The sequence below is a fragment of the Solea solea genome, chromosome 6 (assembly GCF_958295425.1).
Source record: "Solea solea chromosome 6, fSolSol10.1, whole genome shotgun sequence".
Classification (NCBI taxonomy): domain Eukaryota; kingdom Metazoa; phylum Chordata; class Actinopteri; order Pleuronectiformes; family Soleidae; genus Solea; species Solea solea.
Genome location: NC_081139.1, coordinates 13,701,549 through 13,718,320, shown reverse-complemented (window position 1 = coordinate 13,718,320; position 16,772 = coordinate 13,701,549). Strand labels below are relative to the sequence as shown.

At 41.1% G+C, this 16,772-nt stretch overlaps 2 protein-coding genes across 2 annotated transcripts in view; one reads left to right on the top strand and one right to left on the bottom strand.

Moving 5' to 3' along the window:
* cdk18 (cyclin dependent kinase 18) overlaps positions 1 to 16,772 on the bottom strand; it is a 38,098-nt gene extending 21,326 nt beyond the window's left edge. Inside the window, exon 1 of the mRNA XM_058631894.1 lies at positions 16,401 to 16,772. The gene's annotated coding sequence lies outside the window, so the exon portion shown is untranslated. The remainder of the gene's footprint in view (positions 1 to 16,400) is intronic.
* On the top strand, positions 913 to 4,229 carry LOC131460956 (dynein regulatory complex subunit 2-like). Its single transcript, XM_058631893.1, has one exon. It carries the CDS (start codon positions 2,832 to 2,834, stop codon positions 3,999 to 4,001), a length of 1,170 nt encoding a protein of 389 aa, XP_058487876.1. The 5' UTR covers positions 913 to 2,831; the 3' UTR covers positions 4,002 to 4,229.

Here is a 16,772-nt window from a genome sequence, read left to right as displayed (position 1 = left end):
GACATTTTAGCAGTAACATGTTGATATGCAGTGGTTTGGATGCGCTCACATGTATGAAACACTGGTGCTCAATGGTGGGGGCGTGCCTAACACCTACTGATACTATTATCACAGTGATTATAGTAGAGATTAGACTGATTGGCAATTTTTCGTACCTGAACCCAAGCCCCCCTCTATACCGGTGGCTGGGAAAGGGTTTATGTGTGTGACGACGAGGATGCCAGTTACCATGGAAAACCAAGAAAAACAGCAATGGCTCTACTTCTGAATCTTGGTAGTGGGAAGTTGATCACTCAAGTATGTTCCCATTTAATTTTGTTAAGAATCTACCCACTGACGACAACAATTTTCGTGAAATCCCTGTCTCTTATAATGGGCAGAACTAAAGAAAATCAGTCTTGAATGGCTTTATGTTTTTGGCCAAATCACCCAGCCCCAGTGGAAACCATAATTCAAAAACAGCCCTTTTCACACTTCTCACTTGTTGACATTTGCGTAGATATTCTTAGGCCCAGAGTCTTTTTCTTTGTTGTTTTGAAAACATTTTCTATAAACACACAACACAAACAGCTCTAAATGCTGTCGTATACACATCAGGCCTGTAAGTGGCGCTGTAACGGGAGCCATTTTCACAATACGATAATTTTTTTTGGACAGCCCATTATTTGATCACATGAGATAGAAGATATGTATATATGTATATATACACATATATATGTACATATATATATATATATACGTATATATATTTAACTTTTTCTGCCATTTTCCCTCTTTAAAAAATGAATGAAGATGGGTGCTCCCCTTGATTGCCTTTGATTTGCATTTTGGTTGACATGGCAACTGTGGTATGGAATTTCATCTGCCTTTGATTCGCGCAAGGCAGACATGGATCTGCCTTTTCTCCTGGAAATGCACATTTTCTAGTTTATGTGAACTTTATGATTTCTGGTGGTCTGTATACTGAGAGGTGTGACCTTTCTCTAATGCCAAACATTGGGCCCAAGAAGCAACAGCCACTTTCGTCAAGCAATGTCCAGCATTCTACTATAATTTTGGCGCCGGTTTCCGCTGAACTACTGCACTACTGCACTACTGCTGTCTGTTCCTCTTGCAAGACAAATACAACTCTGACTTATGCACTTATTTCTACACTAACAATGGTCTTATTAAGATTGTGCCACAACAATTTGGTGTCAGAATTGGGATCCAGCTGAGTGGATCGTCTGAGACTCAGTGGACAGTCACTGGCCAATTCCTCCAGCCTCCATTTGTGTAGAGATGGGAGGGCTGACACGGTGTCTTGGATCGTCACCACTGGATCTCAACAAACTGAATTCAGCTTAACATCCAGATATTCGGTGAGTGTTGTAAATAAGGTAAAAAGGAAAGAAAAAAAGAAAGAAACGAAAGTAAAATTTTGATTGAACATGACTCCTTTTTGATCCTTTGGGAGCCCCTAACCTGTCTGACTGAGGTGATAACAATCAGTATAACCAAGATTAGATTACAATGGGTGCAGACACTTGAGGGTTATAAGAAGAAACCTGAGTGGTTGGGTGAGAATAAATAAGACAATGTGGAGACGTCTGCGTGGAAGTAACCATAGAGCAAAAGTAGTAAAGGGGAGGAAGGCCATAGGTCCTGTGGTGGACATAATGAAGGCAAAATATGATGATGGATCAATTTCATTTAAAAAAAATGGGCTACAGAGTTTGGTTTTTGGGATAGGAGATTCCTTGAGTATGAAAGAAACAGCCTTTTGAACGACGCTCGATCTGTTGTTTCTCTGCACAACACAAGATTCATCCGTCATGAGATGCAGTAACTTAACCCAGGTCCCTTGTCATCAAGTAGTGCTGTCTATTTGATCACTGTAGCAGAGAAGATTGAAGAGGTATGCAATTTTGTTGATAAGGGTAAAATGAATGCCACATGCATATTTAGGCCCCATTAATACACACCAGTCATCACGGCCCTGCTAATTATACTGTGTTTGAGTGGAAACCAGTGTTACTTGCTATTTTTGTCGTCTTTCATGTGTTTCCATGTGTAAATGTAGTGTCTGAAAGGCTGAAATGAGGGCTTAACTAGTGTTATTAAAAGATATGTGAAAAAGGTAACTTAAGAAGAAAGAAATATCTGTTCTGAAAGTAGACTTTGATTTTAAACTTTATTTCAATAGGACACTGTTTCTCTGGGGAGTTAAATCAACTCATTACAATAAAAGCAAAACGATGCTAATGGTCAACAAGAATTAATATATGAAATGTCTCTGCTGAAGACATCACACGGAAGAAAAAACTAAGCTTCAATGATGGATTCCATACCACCATCTGTCGTATGTTGTAGTAACCTCTCCATTGTGGTGACCCTTTGCTGTGTGCAAAGAACATGGGTTGAAGATATATATCTATATATTGAAATTTTATTGAAATTTATACTGTGTGCGCACGTCTCCATGACTCTGTTATTTTTTATTTTAACTCACAAAGACAGCTGCTGTTCTTATGTACTTATTTCTACACTCACCTGTGATCTTATTAAGGTTTTGCCACAACAAATCCTACCCTGGAACTATTTTATCCTCACGCTTCCCAAGTTGATAGGAAGACGTTCTTCAAAGGCATTCCATGATAACATTATGACATCATCATTTGTCCATAACACAGGACTGCAATTCAGTCATGCGACACTATTCGCTAACGGAACATAGGATATACTTCATAGGCTATGATACATGTAACATTACCAATGCTAACTGCCATAAAACACCAAAAAAGACCACTTCATCCATTTAAAGAAAATCAGACAATCTGTCCGAGGAGAAAATGGACCATCCAAAGGAGGAGACACTCCCACAGAGTCAGACAGACAAGTTGCTGGAGCAGAGGAGCAAAGCGGTGAAGCAGCTGACGGTCAATGAAGGCTGGAGATTTATTTTGTGTCACACTCAAGCCGATGAGCTTTGTGAAGACATTGAGATCTTCAAACAGATGTTTGAGAGGCAGATAGACAGCCTGGACGATGTCATCAGGAGTTTAGAGCATGATCTAGAGGAGGCAGAGCGTCAGTCTTCTCATGTGCAGCGGGTACATTTGCATCTTCTGGAGCGGCTGAGGGCGTTGCAGAACAAGCATGTCATGGTTCTGCAGCAGCAGTGGGAGAGCAACTTGCAGCATGTGTGCTCTATGTTCGACTCCGAAAGGAAGCAGCTGACGGCACATTCTAGGCAGCGGAAAGTACAGCTAGATGAAGCGAAGGTCAATATGGAAGGGGAACACAATAAAATCATGAAAGAAATCGACAAACTGTACAGTGACAGCCTCAATTCATACAGGAACGCTCATGAGAGCTGGGAGGATGCTCTGGTCAAGGACGGACAGGTAATGCTGACGGAGCTGTCTCATCAAAACTATAAGCTGCTGAGAAACCTACGCAAAGAACAAAAAGAAGTCAATGACCTAATCTTTAAAAAACAGCAACACATTCAAATAACCAAGAAAAAGATGGCGATGATAAAAAATGTAGAGAAACATAGAGAAAAATTGAGAACCATCCAGAGAGACAATGAATTAATGGAACAAGAGCTGAAAAACTCCATAAATGAAGTGAGGCAGAAGACTTTCATACTCCGTGATAGGCTGACCCTGGGTCACTCAGCAGCAAAGAGACAGCTCATTGACCTCATTATGCAGAGCGATGCCGCCATCAGAAAACTTCAGACAGTGATCATCAAGGGTGAAAGAGTTTTACGTGTCGGTAAAATGTGCTGGAAGCTGGAGAGGAAGCTGAGGCACAAGCCAATACCATCAGGTGGAGATTATCAGATATCAGACACAGAGGAGAAAGAAGAAATAACCATCTCTGATGTTCAAGAGTTGCCAAGAGTGACGCTTTGCTTAAACACTGCTCTGATGCATCGAGAAGCTCTGAAGAAACAAATAAAAGACCTGGGGAAAGAGAACATTCAGCTGAGGTTTGTTCTGGCTCACAGTTAGGATGACATCATGTCAGCAAACCTCCTTCCTCAACTGAACTACACACCCTCCTCACCATGCGGTGTACCCCAATCAACACTCTTGTCAAAGCTATTGACACAATGGATGGAAAACAAATAAACTATTTGTTCAATTCACAAATTCTATAGTCTTGTTTGTACATAAAACTGAGTTTTTGGTTCTAATCTACAAAGAAAACAACTTTACATGCAGTCTCAATATGTTTATATGATAAATCTGTCTCTCTGTAAACTAGTGCTCCAATTGAGTCTGTGCCTCTGCAATCCGGTTTCCAACGACACCACAGCATTGACAGTTCATTATTAGACTGACTAGAAAACTGGCTTTAAGATGGTTTAGATCTTACTTAATGGACAAGGATTAGTCTATAACTACACATCTGTGTGGACAAAGATCACATGCAGAGGTACCTCAGGGTTACATTCTGGGCCCTCTTGTATTCAAACTCTGAGTAAGTGCATTAACCAAATCAACAAAGATAAAATTGAGTAATTGTTTTGTAAACAGGGAATACTTATCTTAGTGCAGCCTCATTCAGCATAGCTAAAACCTACAAACCAATGACCAATATTGGTCCAATCATGGACTCTTTTTAACTGCCATATTAATGGTGTGATTAAAGGTCTCTCTGAAGAAAATCAGAGAGCTGCAGCCGAGTCAGAATACTGCTGAGTCCTCACCATCACATATCAGTCCACGTCCCAAACCTTACACTGTTTATCAAATCACAGTCTATCAATTTAAAATGCCACTGTTAGTTTATGGAAGCACTCAATACTTCCATCTAAAATGCCATCTTAAATCTGCAGCCATGTTATTTATTAACCATCCAGACCCCTCAGGTCCTCTGGGACAGGTTACCTTTCTGTCCTAGTCAGAACTAAAAGTGGATAAGCAGCAGTTCAGTTTCTATGCTCTACAAATCTGGAACGAACCTCCAGAGATGTGGAATGCTGAGTGATTTAAAATCCGTGCTGGAGACTTTTCCCTTTGGCACTTTGTTGAAATAAAATAATTACTCTTCTTACACTGCACGTTTAAAATTAATTACTAAATTAGATTATTTAATTTATTCATTTCTAAATCCCGAGTTCTTTGCAATGCCTTGTGTCCTTTTTGTGGATTATCGTGATGGGTTTTATATTTTCTGCAAAGCACATTGATTTGTCTTGTGATGAAATGCGATATACAAACAGACTTATCTTGCCTAACAATCTCAAATGTTCACTTCTGAACTGTGAAGGATTTTGTTCTCTGTTAGATCTTTTGCTGGAGATATGCTTCCATGGAAATCATCCCTTCAACCAAAACAGCAGAGCATTTGTGTTCAAGCAGCCTTGAATGGGGACACAGCATGGCACAGCATGGCCGGTGTTTGCAGTGTTTCAGAGACACTCCATAGGTACACACATCATTTCATTTTTAAACCTGTTTTTTTTTTTACTTCACTGCCAGAAGAAAAATCCACTTCACTCCCTCAATTGCACCCCTCACCAATTTAATTGCATGGTTTCAAAAATGAAAAGGACAAATAGAACGTCTGTCTCTTCCAAACTATTTTTAGGACAGCAGACACGTTTGCTAGGGGAAGGGTACAGTGTTAGGGTGAGGATCTTTGCAGCCAGTCAAGAAAAAGGGAGAACGTTGGTAGTGTGATAGTGTCTGATTACACATACACACACTCACACAGAGAGATGGGTGAGGTGCCAGCAAATCTCAGTTTGCCCATATACAGTATGTGATCCTCAGGACATTAACACGCTACATGTTGCTACAGTAACCACTAGGCTTAGGATTTATAGTGTTTCTATTTTCTGATGTAACATTTATTTCTAATAAATAAACAAAGTCGTTATCTCTGTACCCTTAGAAATGTTACACTACAGTTATACAATGGTTGGGCTATGGCAAGCCTTTAATAATATTACAAATTGGATCATACTGTCATAGGATGTTTTCAAATAATCCTAAACTGAATGATGAAATTGTAGACAATCCTACTGCATGACATACATTTACCTGGGATTGTCTCCTTCTGAAAATGTTACCTTATATAGACAATACAGATCTTCAGCCTAGTTTGGCATCAGAGACAGTAAAGCCTTGTCAGATATGAGATACTATCACACAGCTGAATAAATGTTCGTGTGGGATTATGGTGGTAGCCGTTTAAAGGGGTCCATGGGGAATGATCCACCCAATAAAAAAAAAAGTGCTAGTAAAAGCCCAAATGTGTCCACTCAGAAAATGAGGGTAGAATTGAACAACGCAAAATAAGGGTTCATATCAAAATATAGCCAATTACACATATCAAACACAGGGAAACCATAATGTTTTACCAAATCCACTGCAAAAGCTCCAAAACAGGTGTCTGATGGGGTTTAAGGAGGACTGCATGTGACTCAGTACAACCCCATATGGCAGTGTTCAAGAGACTCTAAATGCATGTGCACAGCTGCCCTCATGTGTAGTCATTTAGAATGGGCATGAGGATTGACGGACTACAAAGGGCTTGTTTCAATAGGCTTTGTGAGTTTCGACAGGCCAGTGGGCACAGTCAGCTTCATCCCACTGCTGTGTTCGTCCAGTGAAACCTGGCTTGGCATCGTCCTGTTCCTGACAGCCGCATAAGCTGCCAGCACAAGCTGTGATCTCCAAGAGGGTCAGCAAGGAGACACAGAAACAAAGTGATTTACAAATCCTCAAATCCCCCTTTAACTTTGAATCAGAATGAAGTCCTAGGCAGTAGCCAGGATGCCCTCAACACAAGATAAACAGCATGTCCATAACATATGAGATATCAGATCTGAGTGCAGAGACTGAGTACCAAATGTACCACATATAGTGTGAGGAAATCATCATGCGCTTTTTTTATTCTTCACACATCCTGCACGTGTGCGTGTGCGCTTTGAATTTTCAAACCTCACTTGACATTAATGCGGTGAAAGTTTAACTGAACTGAGAGAAAGAGACTAAGAAACACCATTTATGATTCAATGAAATATCCTTTTCCTGGAAAATCCAAAAAAAACCTGTTTATTTCTGTAGCTGTGTGAGATGGTGGCATCTACACCCCCTCAGGATAGAGCAGCTGCTTGGAGCTGCAGTGTTGGATCATAGTCATGCATGGGTATCACAGTCAGCTGTGTCTTTAGCAGAAGGGGTTTGGACTTAATGCCGTTTAGAAAGACGGATATTACTAAGCTAGTGAGTAAAGAAATGTGCTGTTGAGATGAGAGGCTCTGCAGGTGGCAGTCAGTTAGCGGGGTGACCACTGCATCACCACAGGTGGAGGGACACGCAGGATTTTAATGAATCAGCTGAGATCATACGCGGCTCTAGGATCATCTAATGTCACACACAAACACACCTATAACACCACATTTCCTCCTGACTCACACACAGTATGCGTGTGAGTTCGTCAGGAGCGCATAGCTAATTAACTTTTTTCTAGAGTGTGACTTGTGCAGTGGCAGGGGCGGCACCTGTGTGTTGCAGCAAGGACACACTGCATAACAGGCTTCATAGTACTACACTCAGTGATTAACCGTTTCTAATATAGCTGTGGTTAAGACCTTTACCACTTATATTGTATCATTTTTTAAAGCAACAATGCCTGCTTTCTTTAGTGTGCATGCCTCACATACTGTATTATTAAGATTTGTACCAGCAGCGGGCAAACATCGGCCAAAAATACTAACGTAGTTGGCCGAAGAATAAGCAGAACTATGCAGGATTTGTACCGTGATTCAACAACATCGGAGACATTGTGATGGTTAAATGTCTTATTCCGGGGAGATTGGGGGTTGTCTCCACTCCCCCTACCATCTGTTAGCGGAAAACCAGCCTTGCAAGATCAGGGCCACTGACCCGGAGTCCTCAGAATCAGGAGGTCTCACAAAGTCTCGGGTGAGAAACTCATGAGAAACAGGAATTGATTCACTACACTACACTACACACACACACATCCTAGCCATGGTATCAGTTATAAGATCGAAGTAGCAATAGCGTTATTTTAGACGTTCATCGTGGCAGGGCCGGTGAAAAAGAAGCAGAGACAACTGTTGTCAGAGGGAGTGAAGAAGAGGAAACAACTGACTGACTGAGCGAGGGGCCTACACACGAGTAAACATGGAAATGGCTTTGTTTCAACATTTAAAAACACATGGATGTTTATGGTGGTGGTGTAAAAATATGCACTAGAGGGAGCTCCATAGAGGAAAAGACAGTAAGTACAGTAATGTCAGGTAAAGCAGCCTCTGAGCTACACCTTTGCTGTGGTATGGTGCTATGACTTGGGTGTTGGACAGAGCAGTTGCAGCAATTGAGCTACTCCCTGAGGACCATAACTATTCCAATGCATTGAACAGCTCTGACACAGAAATAAGATGCTCTCTCTGGATGTAAATCCCATGAAATAGTGGTAAGCAACTTTATTACACCTTTCGTTGTATATTTGCAGCATCCAATGAGACCTGTATGCACATATCAGCCAACAATAACTAGATGTTAGTGAGATTCTGCTCCCTCGGGTGGCCCGAGACACAAACACAAACCAGAACATTTAATTTGTCATTACACACTGATGTGAGGTGAGTACAGTTTATATTTAAAAAAAAAAGAAAAAAAAAAAGGGTAATTACTGTCTGTTTTTCATTCGTGTTACATGAGTCTGTGTTGTTGGAAAGTGTGTGTGTGTGTGTGTGTATGAGAGAAATAGAGAGGGAGAGAGAGATTGGTCATATGCTCTAATACTGACCTTGGACCTGGGGCTACATTACTACATGCTCCAATAGTTGAGATGGACAGAAAAGTAGCTTTGTTTGAACAACTGCGTGCACACACACAGACAACACACACACACACACACACACACATTTTCTCTTAAGGATATGAATGGTGGTGAGAGTGCACAGAGTTTTATATTAGCCATTCATTTCATACTGGTTTGTAAAAAAAATATACTGATTAGCTTATCTTAAAAGCAAGGCAAATTTCTTTCAGTGGTGATTTGCTTTAATAGACAATTCCAGTGAACCCGATCACCACAAAGCCTGAGAATTAGCCGAGTCCGAGTAAAAACATGCAGTATCTGTGTTAATCTATACCCAGATTTCAGTCCGCTCATGTTTACATGACCTCCAAACCAGGCCTGAAGAGAGAACTCTGTCGTCTCGTGGCTTTGAACAACAACAATGACTGACTTGATAAAAGTTGGGACATACTAAAGCCAGATTTGAGCTCATGCTGCAGTGAAACCACCTTCTATGTATTCATAAAAAAGCATGAGACTTGGCTAAAGCCCCGTCTAATCACAGCCCTGCTCCACAAACATAAAGGCAATCATCACTTCTCTGTTCAGAGCGTGTTATGTACAAGAATAGGCAGCTTTTAGTAGATTTTTACAGCTTTGACTCAAAACTAATAAAGTGTGAAGAAACGTGGAAAGAGCACTTTCAAAAAAGTATACCTTTTTGGTTTACTTTTAAATTATATATATATTTTTTTTTATTACTCCTCATAAAATTAACAAAATCATTTGAATGAATTGGTTTCCAGAGGTTTTGAGTTGGCTATTGATCAGCTTTTATTAAGCAAAGACAACCTAGGACAGACAGTAAGACAAAGCTTAAGCTTATGCTTCTCACATCACAATCTCACCTCGTGGCGTGGGCTGAAGACGATTTCTCCCGTCCTATCTTTTCTTGGATTTGGGCCTCACTGTCTGCACAACAATCCCTGCCTTATATGCGATGGCTTACACGTCACACACACACACTCACATACTCGTCTTTTTTCCTTCACCTTTTTCGTCCCTCATTGTCCTTTTGGCCTGGTATTATGTCAGACATTTTTCCTCACAAGACTTTAAGAGAGGTGGTTATAATGAAGGCATAGCCAGCAGCTAAACTGATAACAGCTGTGTTGACAGCAACAATAAACCCCTCTGTCTGTCTTTCTTTCTTTCTGTTTCTATCTACATGTCACCCTCTGGCCCTTTGTGAACAGTAGGTCCAGTGTATCTAGGAGCCATGACTGAATAACAACACCACTGGTCTTAACATCAGGCAGGCCTATCCTATCACAGGTTACCACAATTCACACAGGACTACAACATATTGATTTTTTATTCATTTATTTTTTCAAATGACCACATATACGTCTTAATCTTTTATGTTTGTATGTCTCTACCTTAAAAAGCTACCACCACATCACCACAGCTAATTATTAAAGCAGCACTGCATACCTTTTAAATAAACATCACTGCCATGTGAGTTCAAACAGTGCCGAAACAAAGCCTACCTAATTTACTAAACACACAAGACGCTACAGGTTAGTTTTATAACAGAGCCATCATGAGTACACATCCCTTGATGTGTCTTACAAATGATATTGATTTTAGATTACCATAAGTTACCTTGTAGTGCTAAAACAAAAAACACAAAAACAAAAACAACAGTGTGGATGATTTCCTGCTCTGAAGTATTCATTGTTTCCTTTTGGTAAGTCCAGACGGATTTTAGCACTGGTTCCTCACAACAAGAAGGATGGCAATTCAAATCCCTGTCTGGTACATGTTGTACTAATGTGTCTGTGAATTCTATGATTACTGCATCTTCCTCCCACATTACTAAGTCACACAGATTGTCTCTAAATAGACGTGAATGTATGCAGGCCCTATGATAGGCTGGTGACCTGTTCAACATACACCTTCTCGTCATTCTTGAATCTATGAAAGCCTCACTGGTTGATTTGGGGCAGATGTGTGTTATTAACCTTCTCACCTAAACAAAAAGAAAACTGCATTAGTTACACATGCCTCCGATCACATCTTCTTTTGTATTTTTTGCTTTCATTTGACTTAAAATATTCCATCTTCCTGTTCTTCTACTTGTTTTTGATGTGATGTCTTCTTCTTTCTTTTTCTTCTCATTCATAGTGACATACAGAGTTCAGTGGCTTTTGCCGTCATGTTTCTCTCATTTCTCTCCCTAATCATCCAGTAATTTGCTTTGTCTGTTCGTACTTTGTAAACTTGTTTTTCTTTAAATGGTCGAATGCGTAATAATTAGTGAGCTTTCCAGTGTAACAAACGGAGGACTCCTCTGCTCACACCTCCCTTTCCAAGTGCGTCAGGGAACGACAGCGGCCTGAGCATACAAGAAGGATGTAAACGCTCTTTCGAAAATCTCTCCACTCTTCCACTCTCCCTGCCATTTCCTCCTTTTTCTTCAGTTTATGTGGGCAGAGCTGTTCTCAAAAACACTGCTGCCACTAAACCATCCTAATGTTTAATGAAAGTATTATTGTTATTGTGGAGGATAAAGCGGTAGACGATGGATGGATTATTATGTTTCGATGTATGTGTGTGATTATTCTGAAGTGTGGGGCTGAAGGGATTTTGCCCTCTGGTTTTTTGGCTCACAGCCATTCGTGCTCCTGACACGAGCGGCTCTGACTCACAGCTCACATCGCACCACTCACACACACAAATAAATGTCCCAAGGTGGCTCTTGCCAGTGTCAGTGATGCGTGTCGGCATCTAACAATCTGTCACAGCTGCAGCACTATAGACGAACACTTTGGGAGGATGAGCTGAGGTCCATAATTATGCAACAGTCAAACAACCGCTCAAGGTGGCTGTTAGAAGTGAACCTTCCTGCCCAGAGACACAGATCCGGAACCTCAGGGTGTGATCGCACAGCTTCCGTCTGCCACGCTTGGGCCTGTCACAACAGTTGTGCTGCTTCAGTGTTCCCTGGAAACCACACGGTTCCACAGTATATACGGTATGCAGCATTGGCCGCCTAAAGCGGGCCGGATCATTTTAATCATAGGATCGCCTGGCTGTGAATGCATCGCCCACCCACCTGTGAGGAGCTTTCAAAGCGTAGTGGGTGAAGAGTGAGAAAAAAAAAACAAGCCCAGCAACACTTTAAGGCCTTAAAGGCATTGATTGCTTTTACTAATATAACGCAACCCCGGCGGCAGCTGTGGCACAAAGGCACAGCAGTGGCTCATGCAGTTGCTGCGAGTGTCGACAAAGACGGAATCTGATCATTTTCTAGTAAAGTAGCTCAAGCCTGATGATTTTCTGATGATTGCAGCAGTGTTGATTTTTGCTTGTGATCATTTGAACGTGGACATGAATCATGCTAAGATCATATTATAAAAATACAAAACATGTCTTGAATAATATACTAGTGTGAATCTGAGAGATAATCAGATTTTTAGCAAATTGGGAACAACATTTTGATCAGAATGAAAAGTGTGAAATCCTACACCTAAATAAGCATTTTCTTATACACAGTGTATTAATAAATGGGCAGTGTATGCACACTGGGACCAGCTCAGGTCACAAAAGCTAGAAAATGTGTGTGTGTGTGTGTGTGTGTGTGTTAATAATTTGTGGTTAAAGATAAAAGATTAGAATAGTCATAAAGTATGTGTATTAGGACAATGACTTTGGTGAATAATAGAAAACCACCTGAAAGACATGTTCATGCATTCACATGCACTTACCGAGCGGTGAGTTTTGTGTGTGTGTGTGTGTGTGTGTGGGTGTGTGTGTGTGTGTGTGTGTGTGTGTTCACTTGCAGCTGCAGTGGTTATTCATTCATCAGTGTGTACGGCACAAGCTCTCACTTTACCGTGGATTTGTTCAAGTTCATTCAGCTGCAATAGTATCATCTAAGGCAGAGGTTCTCAAACTTTTCATACCAATTATACCAACTGAGAAAATATTGAGTAAATACTGTAGATAGACTGTAAATAGGTCAAGCACAGTCAGCTACGGACTTTTCACAGGAGACAGATTTATTCCCAATAAAATAATTTGCTCTCTCATCATCCTCTCCTCCTCAAATATACTTCAGACACTCATATAGTGAAATTAGATGAAGACGGGGGAAGCGATAAGGTGACTCTAATTATTATTATTTGATTTATTCAATTTTTTTTTGTCATTTGTTTAATTTTCTACACAAAAACCAATTCCTCAGCTCCAGTGTGATCACATACTCAAGCACGTGCACTAGAACAGTATTAATGATTTTCGCTCGTGTACCACTGGTGGCAATTTTTGTATACTTTTAATCTCAAAATGGCAAAGTGAAGAAGAAAAAGAGCGTTGCAGGATTTCTCTTCTGTCGGTAGCCTGCAGATAACACGCTCACATTTGCCCACTGTTAGCTCTGTTCTATAATCTCTGCACAAAAACACTTAAAGTAATAACAGACACACCATATCCAGTATCAGTGATCTTTGTGCCATTTGGGCCACAGGCTCCAAAACATAGACATGACTGACGACATATTTAACCTCTCAGCGTTTCCTCACAGTAGCCAGCGGATTGGCCGCTGAAATGCAAACCGCTTTCCATTTGGTTTGTTTAACCAAACAGTTGCACACGTGTTTGTTCATCTGTGAGTGGTGTTAAGCACTGGTGACATAGCTATTGGTTAATATGCTTGGCTCCATCTTCACATTTCCATGGCTGAGTAGGCCCAGGGCTGTGTGATGAATCGGGGACTCAGTAATAAGCTGCTTATGTAAACTCAACTATTGTGCCTCAGCTGCAGTGTGCTCAGGTAAAAAAGGTTTCTACCACACACTCCAAACGACAAGAACGTTCTCTGAGGCAAAGAGCTATAACCGTACAATCACTATGTGTGGTAGAGATACACAGACTCTGGACACAACACTGCCAAAGACAGAATGAATGAAACATATGCTGACATGTTTGGTCAACTCCATTTTGTTCTGTAAAAATTAGAGATGGAGCCTGAAGTCATTACGTAATACATTTAACTTGCTGCCAGTTCCAGCATCGACTACATTTTAATGCACATCGCGTTCAGTTGATTTCATTTCATCTTCTAATGTGGTCGTCACGTCATTACGCTCAATTATTCTTAGCCACATACGATTTACACTGCAACAGTGACGGAGTTACACTTCGTAAAAAAACAAACAAAATAATGGAAAGTAGTTCCATACAGCTATTAAATCGGAAAAAAAACAATAATAATTTTGGGCAATGCTGCGAGGGGATGTTCTAAAATGTGTGTTAATTTTTGCATCATAGTCTGGGCAACTTTTGATGCAACGTTTGCAAGTGTTTACTCATTAAGTACGTAGACTGAGGCGGTGGCACACCAGCTTGCTCTCCCTCTCCGTCTGTCTTTCCCTTTCTCCAGCAGCAGCGTCAGGACAAACACTGCTAATCAATGGGCAGTTAACACATCCATAAAAAACATTTTACTATCCTCACAGGCAGAGAGTACCTGCAGCTGTCTCTCTTTCACTTTATGTACCCGTGACTGTGGATAAAATGTGGACTTGTATACATAATTCATTATAAGTGTGGTTCTACGCATGTAGAGTATAAATGCAGGGCTTTGTTGATGTGGTTTTTCATGGGGTTGAATTGTGTAGTATTCAAAGTTGTGATATCAATTTGGTTGTCTAGGAATCCCGGTCCCTTTAAATGACTGGAGTGTAAAATGATGTGACGCCATGCCTTTTTTGTTGTTGTGATGGGCAGCGCCGTCTTGTTTTTCTATCACTGGGGTAAACGACTCGCGCAATTGAGAGGTCAACGTGACGAAATCGTCTGCTCTCAATTTCCACAGACTCACACATGTTTGTCCATTCTGGGCCAAATGATGGACTTAATGAAAGACAACCCTTCCCCTTATATAATCCTAAAAGGCTCATTCTAAAGTAGTTTTCCCTTGATGACTATAAAACATAATTATGAATATCATATTCTGATCCAGTAGGTGATCAGCATAGATAAGGTCACAGCTCAGCTGACCTTTAAGCAATGACATTATACTAGATTACTGTAGTCATTAACTCTCTAGGTGTAGCTTAAAGACGCTCAATCAATTTGTTCCAACTTTGGATCAGAGTTCTGCATCAGTTTGGGTAGTGGCACATTTGGGTAGTTTGCTAAAGTTAGAGTGGGTGGATTTTTCACGTAATTGATCAATAATACTATAACAACATTTCTTCATAATGTAAATAAAGTGATCTTTCGGAGGACGACACATACGCACCTCCCATATACTAAGTCAATAGCCTTTGCTAATTGTTTGACATCTTTTGACCAATCACAGAGCAGTTCTTCCTGCTGTTCCACCACACCTTCACTGCACACAGGGCTCTCCTATGGAATAACTGCTATTTTAGCAACAGCAACAGCTTCGTAATCTGCTGTAAGATAAGTCAGACTAATCGATACAACAAAACATGTGAGAGTTTTTAGAGACAGAGGAGCTTGACAGACCATGTCTTGTTGTGGTTGCTAAGTAATCCCTCCCCAGTTGCTAATTGAAGGAGGTAGATCACATAGTCAACTCAAGAATCTGACTATGTGATCAACAAGTACTGCCGTTGCTTTGACATTAAGATTCATTTACAGATAATCCTTTTTATCAAATTAATTATATTGAAACTAGTGGTGCGTTCAACATGCAAACCTAACTGACACTGTAGCATATTCTGCAATGTCCCTTTTGCAGTTCCAGATCTCTATGATTCAGCAACACATGGCAATGATAGGGAAAAAAGAGAACCATATTTGTGTATGCATGCACACACACACACACACACACTCCCACTGACTTATGTTGGACAGTCAAATATTGCCCTGAATGTTGAGGTGGTTCTGTCTCATTCGGACAATGTTTTGGTCTCCATGAGGAATACTGGTCCTGATAAGGTCAGCGTTTATGCCCTAATGTCCTAAAGAGGTAACACACATACACAAGACAGCCAATTACATCTGCAGGTGCTTCTGGGTAAACACGGCTATGTGTGCAGTGGTTATGAATAGACTTGTGTGTATTTAAGTGGCCCTTCCTTCATGACCACTATTCCAAAGTCATTTTACATATGAGCACTAGTGCAGGAGGCTGACCAGAGAGCAGAAAAGGTGGGTGCAGGGGTTTCACAGTTGATGGACACAAAATAGGAATGCTCATCTGAAACCTTTCAGCATCTGTGATACTCGCTGTATAAAATAAACTGCACCGTCTGACGTTAGGAGAATGTAAAAGGAGAAGAAATGATGTGCCGTTATCCGAATAGCTGTAATTATTTGCATGTGTCCGAATGTTATAACATAAAGGTCACAATCAAACATCAACCCCATGAAGAAGCTTGAACCTTGAAGCTTGACCCCACTGGAGGACAGGATGACTCACAGAGACAACAAGTGAGCTTATGGTGAATCCTCACAGAGAGACACTGAACAAAACAAAAAAAAACAAAAACATGTCTTCCACAGAGCATCAAAACAATCCTCTACCTCCTCTGACCTGTGATCCTTGTTGTGAACTTGGAAACTGTGTCCGCAGCAGAGCTACTTACAGTGGAGCAGAGGTCATCCACACACAGTAGGAGTGGACCAGAAGAAGAGGAGGGGGGGAGCGGGGGGAGCGGGGGGGGCACACTCCTGCCTCTGTGCTCAGGTCTGTCTCATCTACCCCAAGTGTCACTCACGCGGAGGTAAAGTCCACACGATGCAGACACTTCCTTCAACACGTCTCGGCAGAGAGAAGGGGAACAAAAATGGAAACAAAAATGGACATGGAAATGTCTTTCTGACACGCTTCCCTCCCCCAAACTCTTTCGCCGCCCTCGCTCGGACGCTGCAGTCGTCTTCAGAGTCCAGATAACGGGAAAGACTGGACACAGCGATCGCAACACAGATGAGACAGCTACGGGGAAGAAGACTCAGAC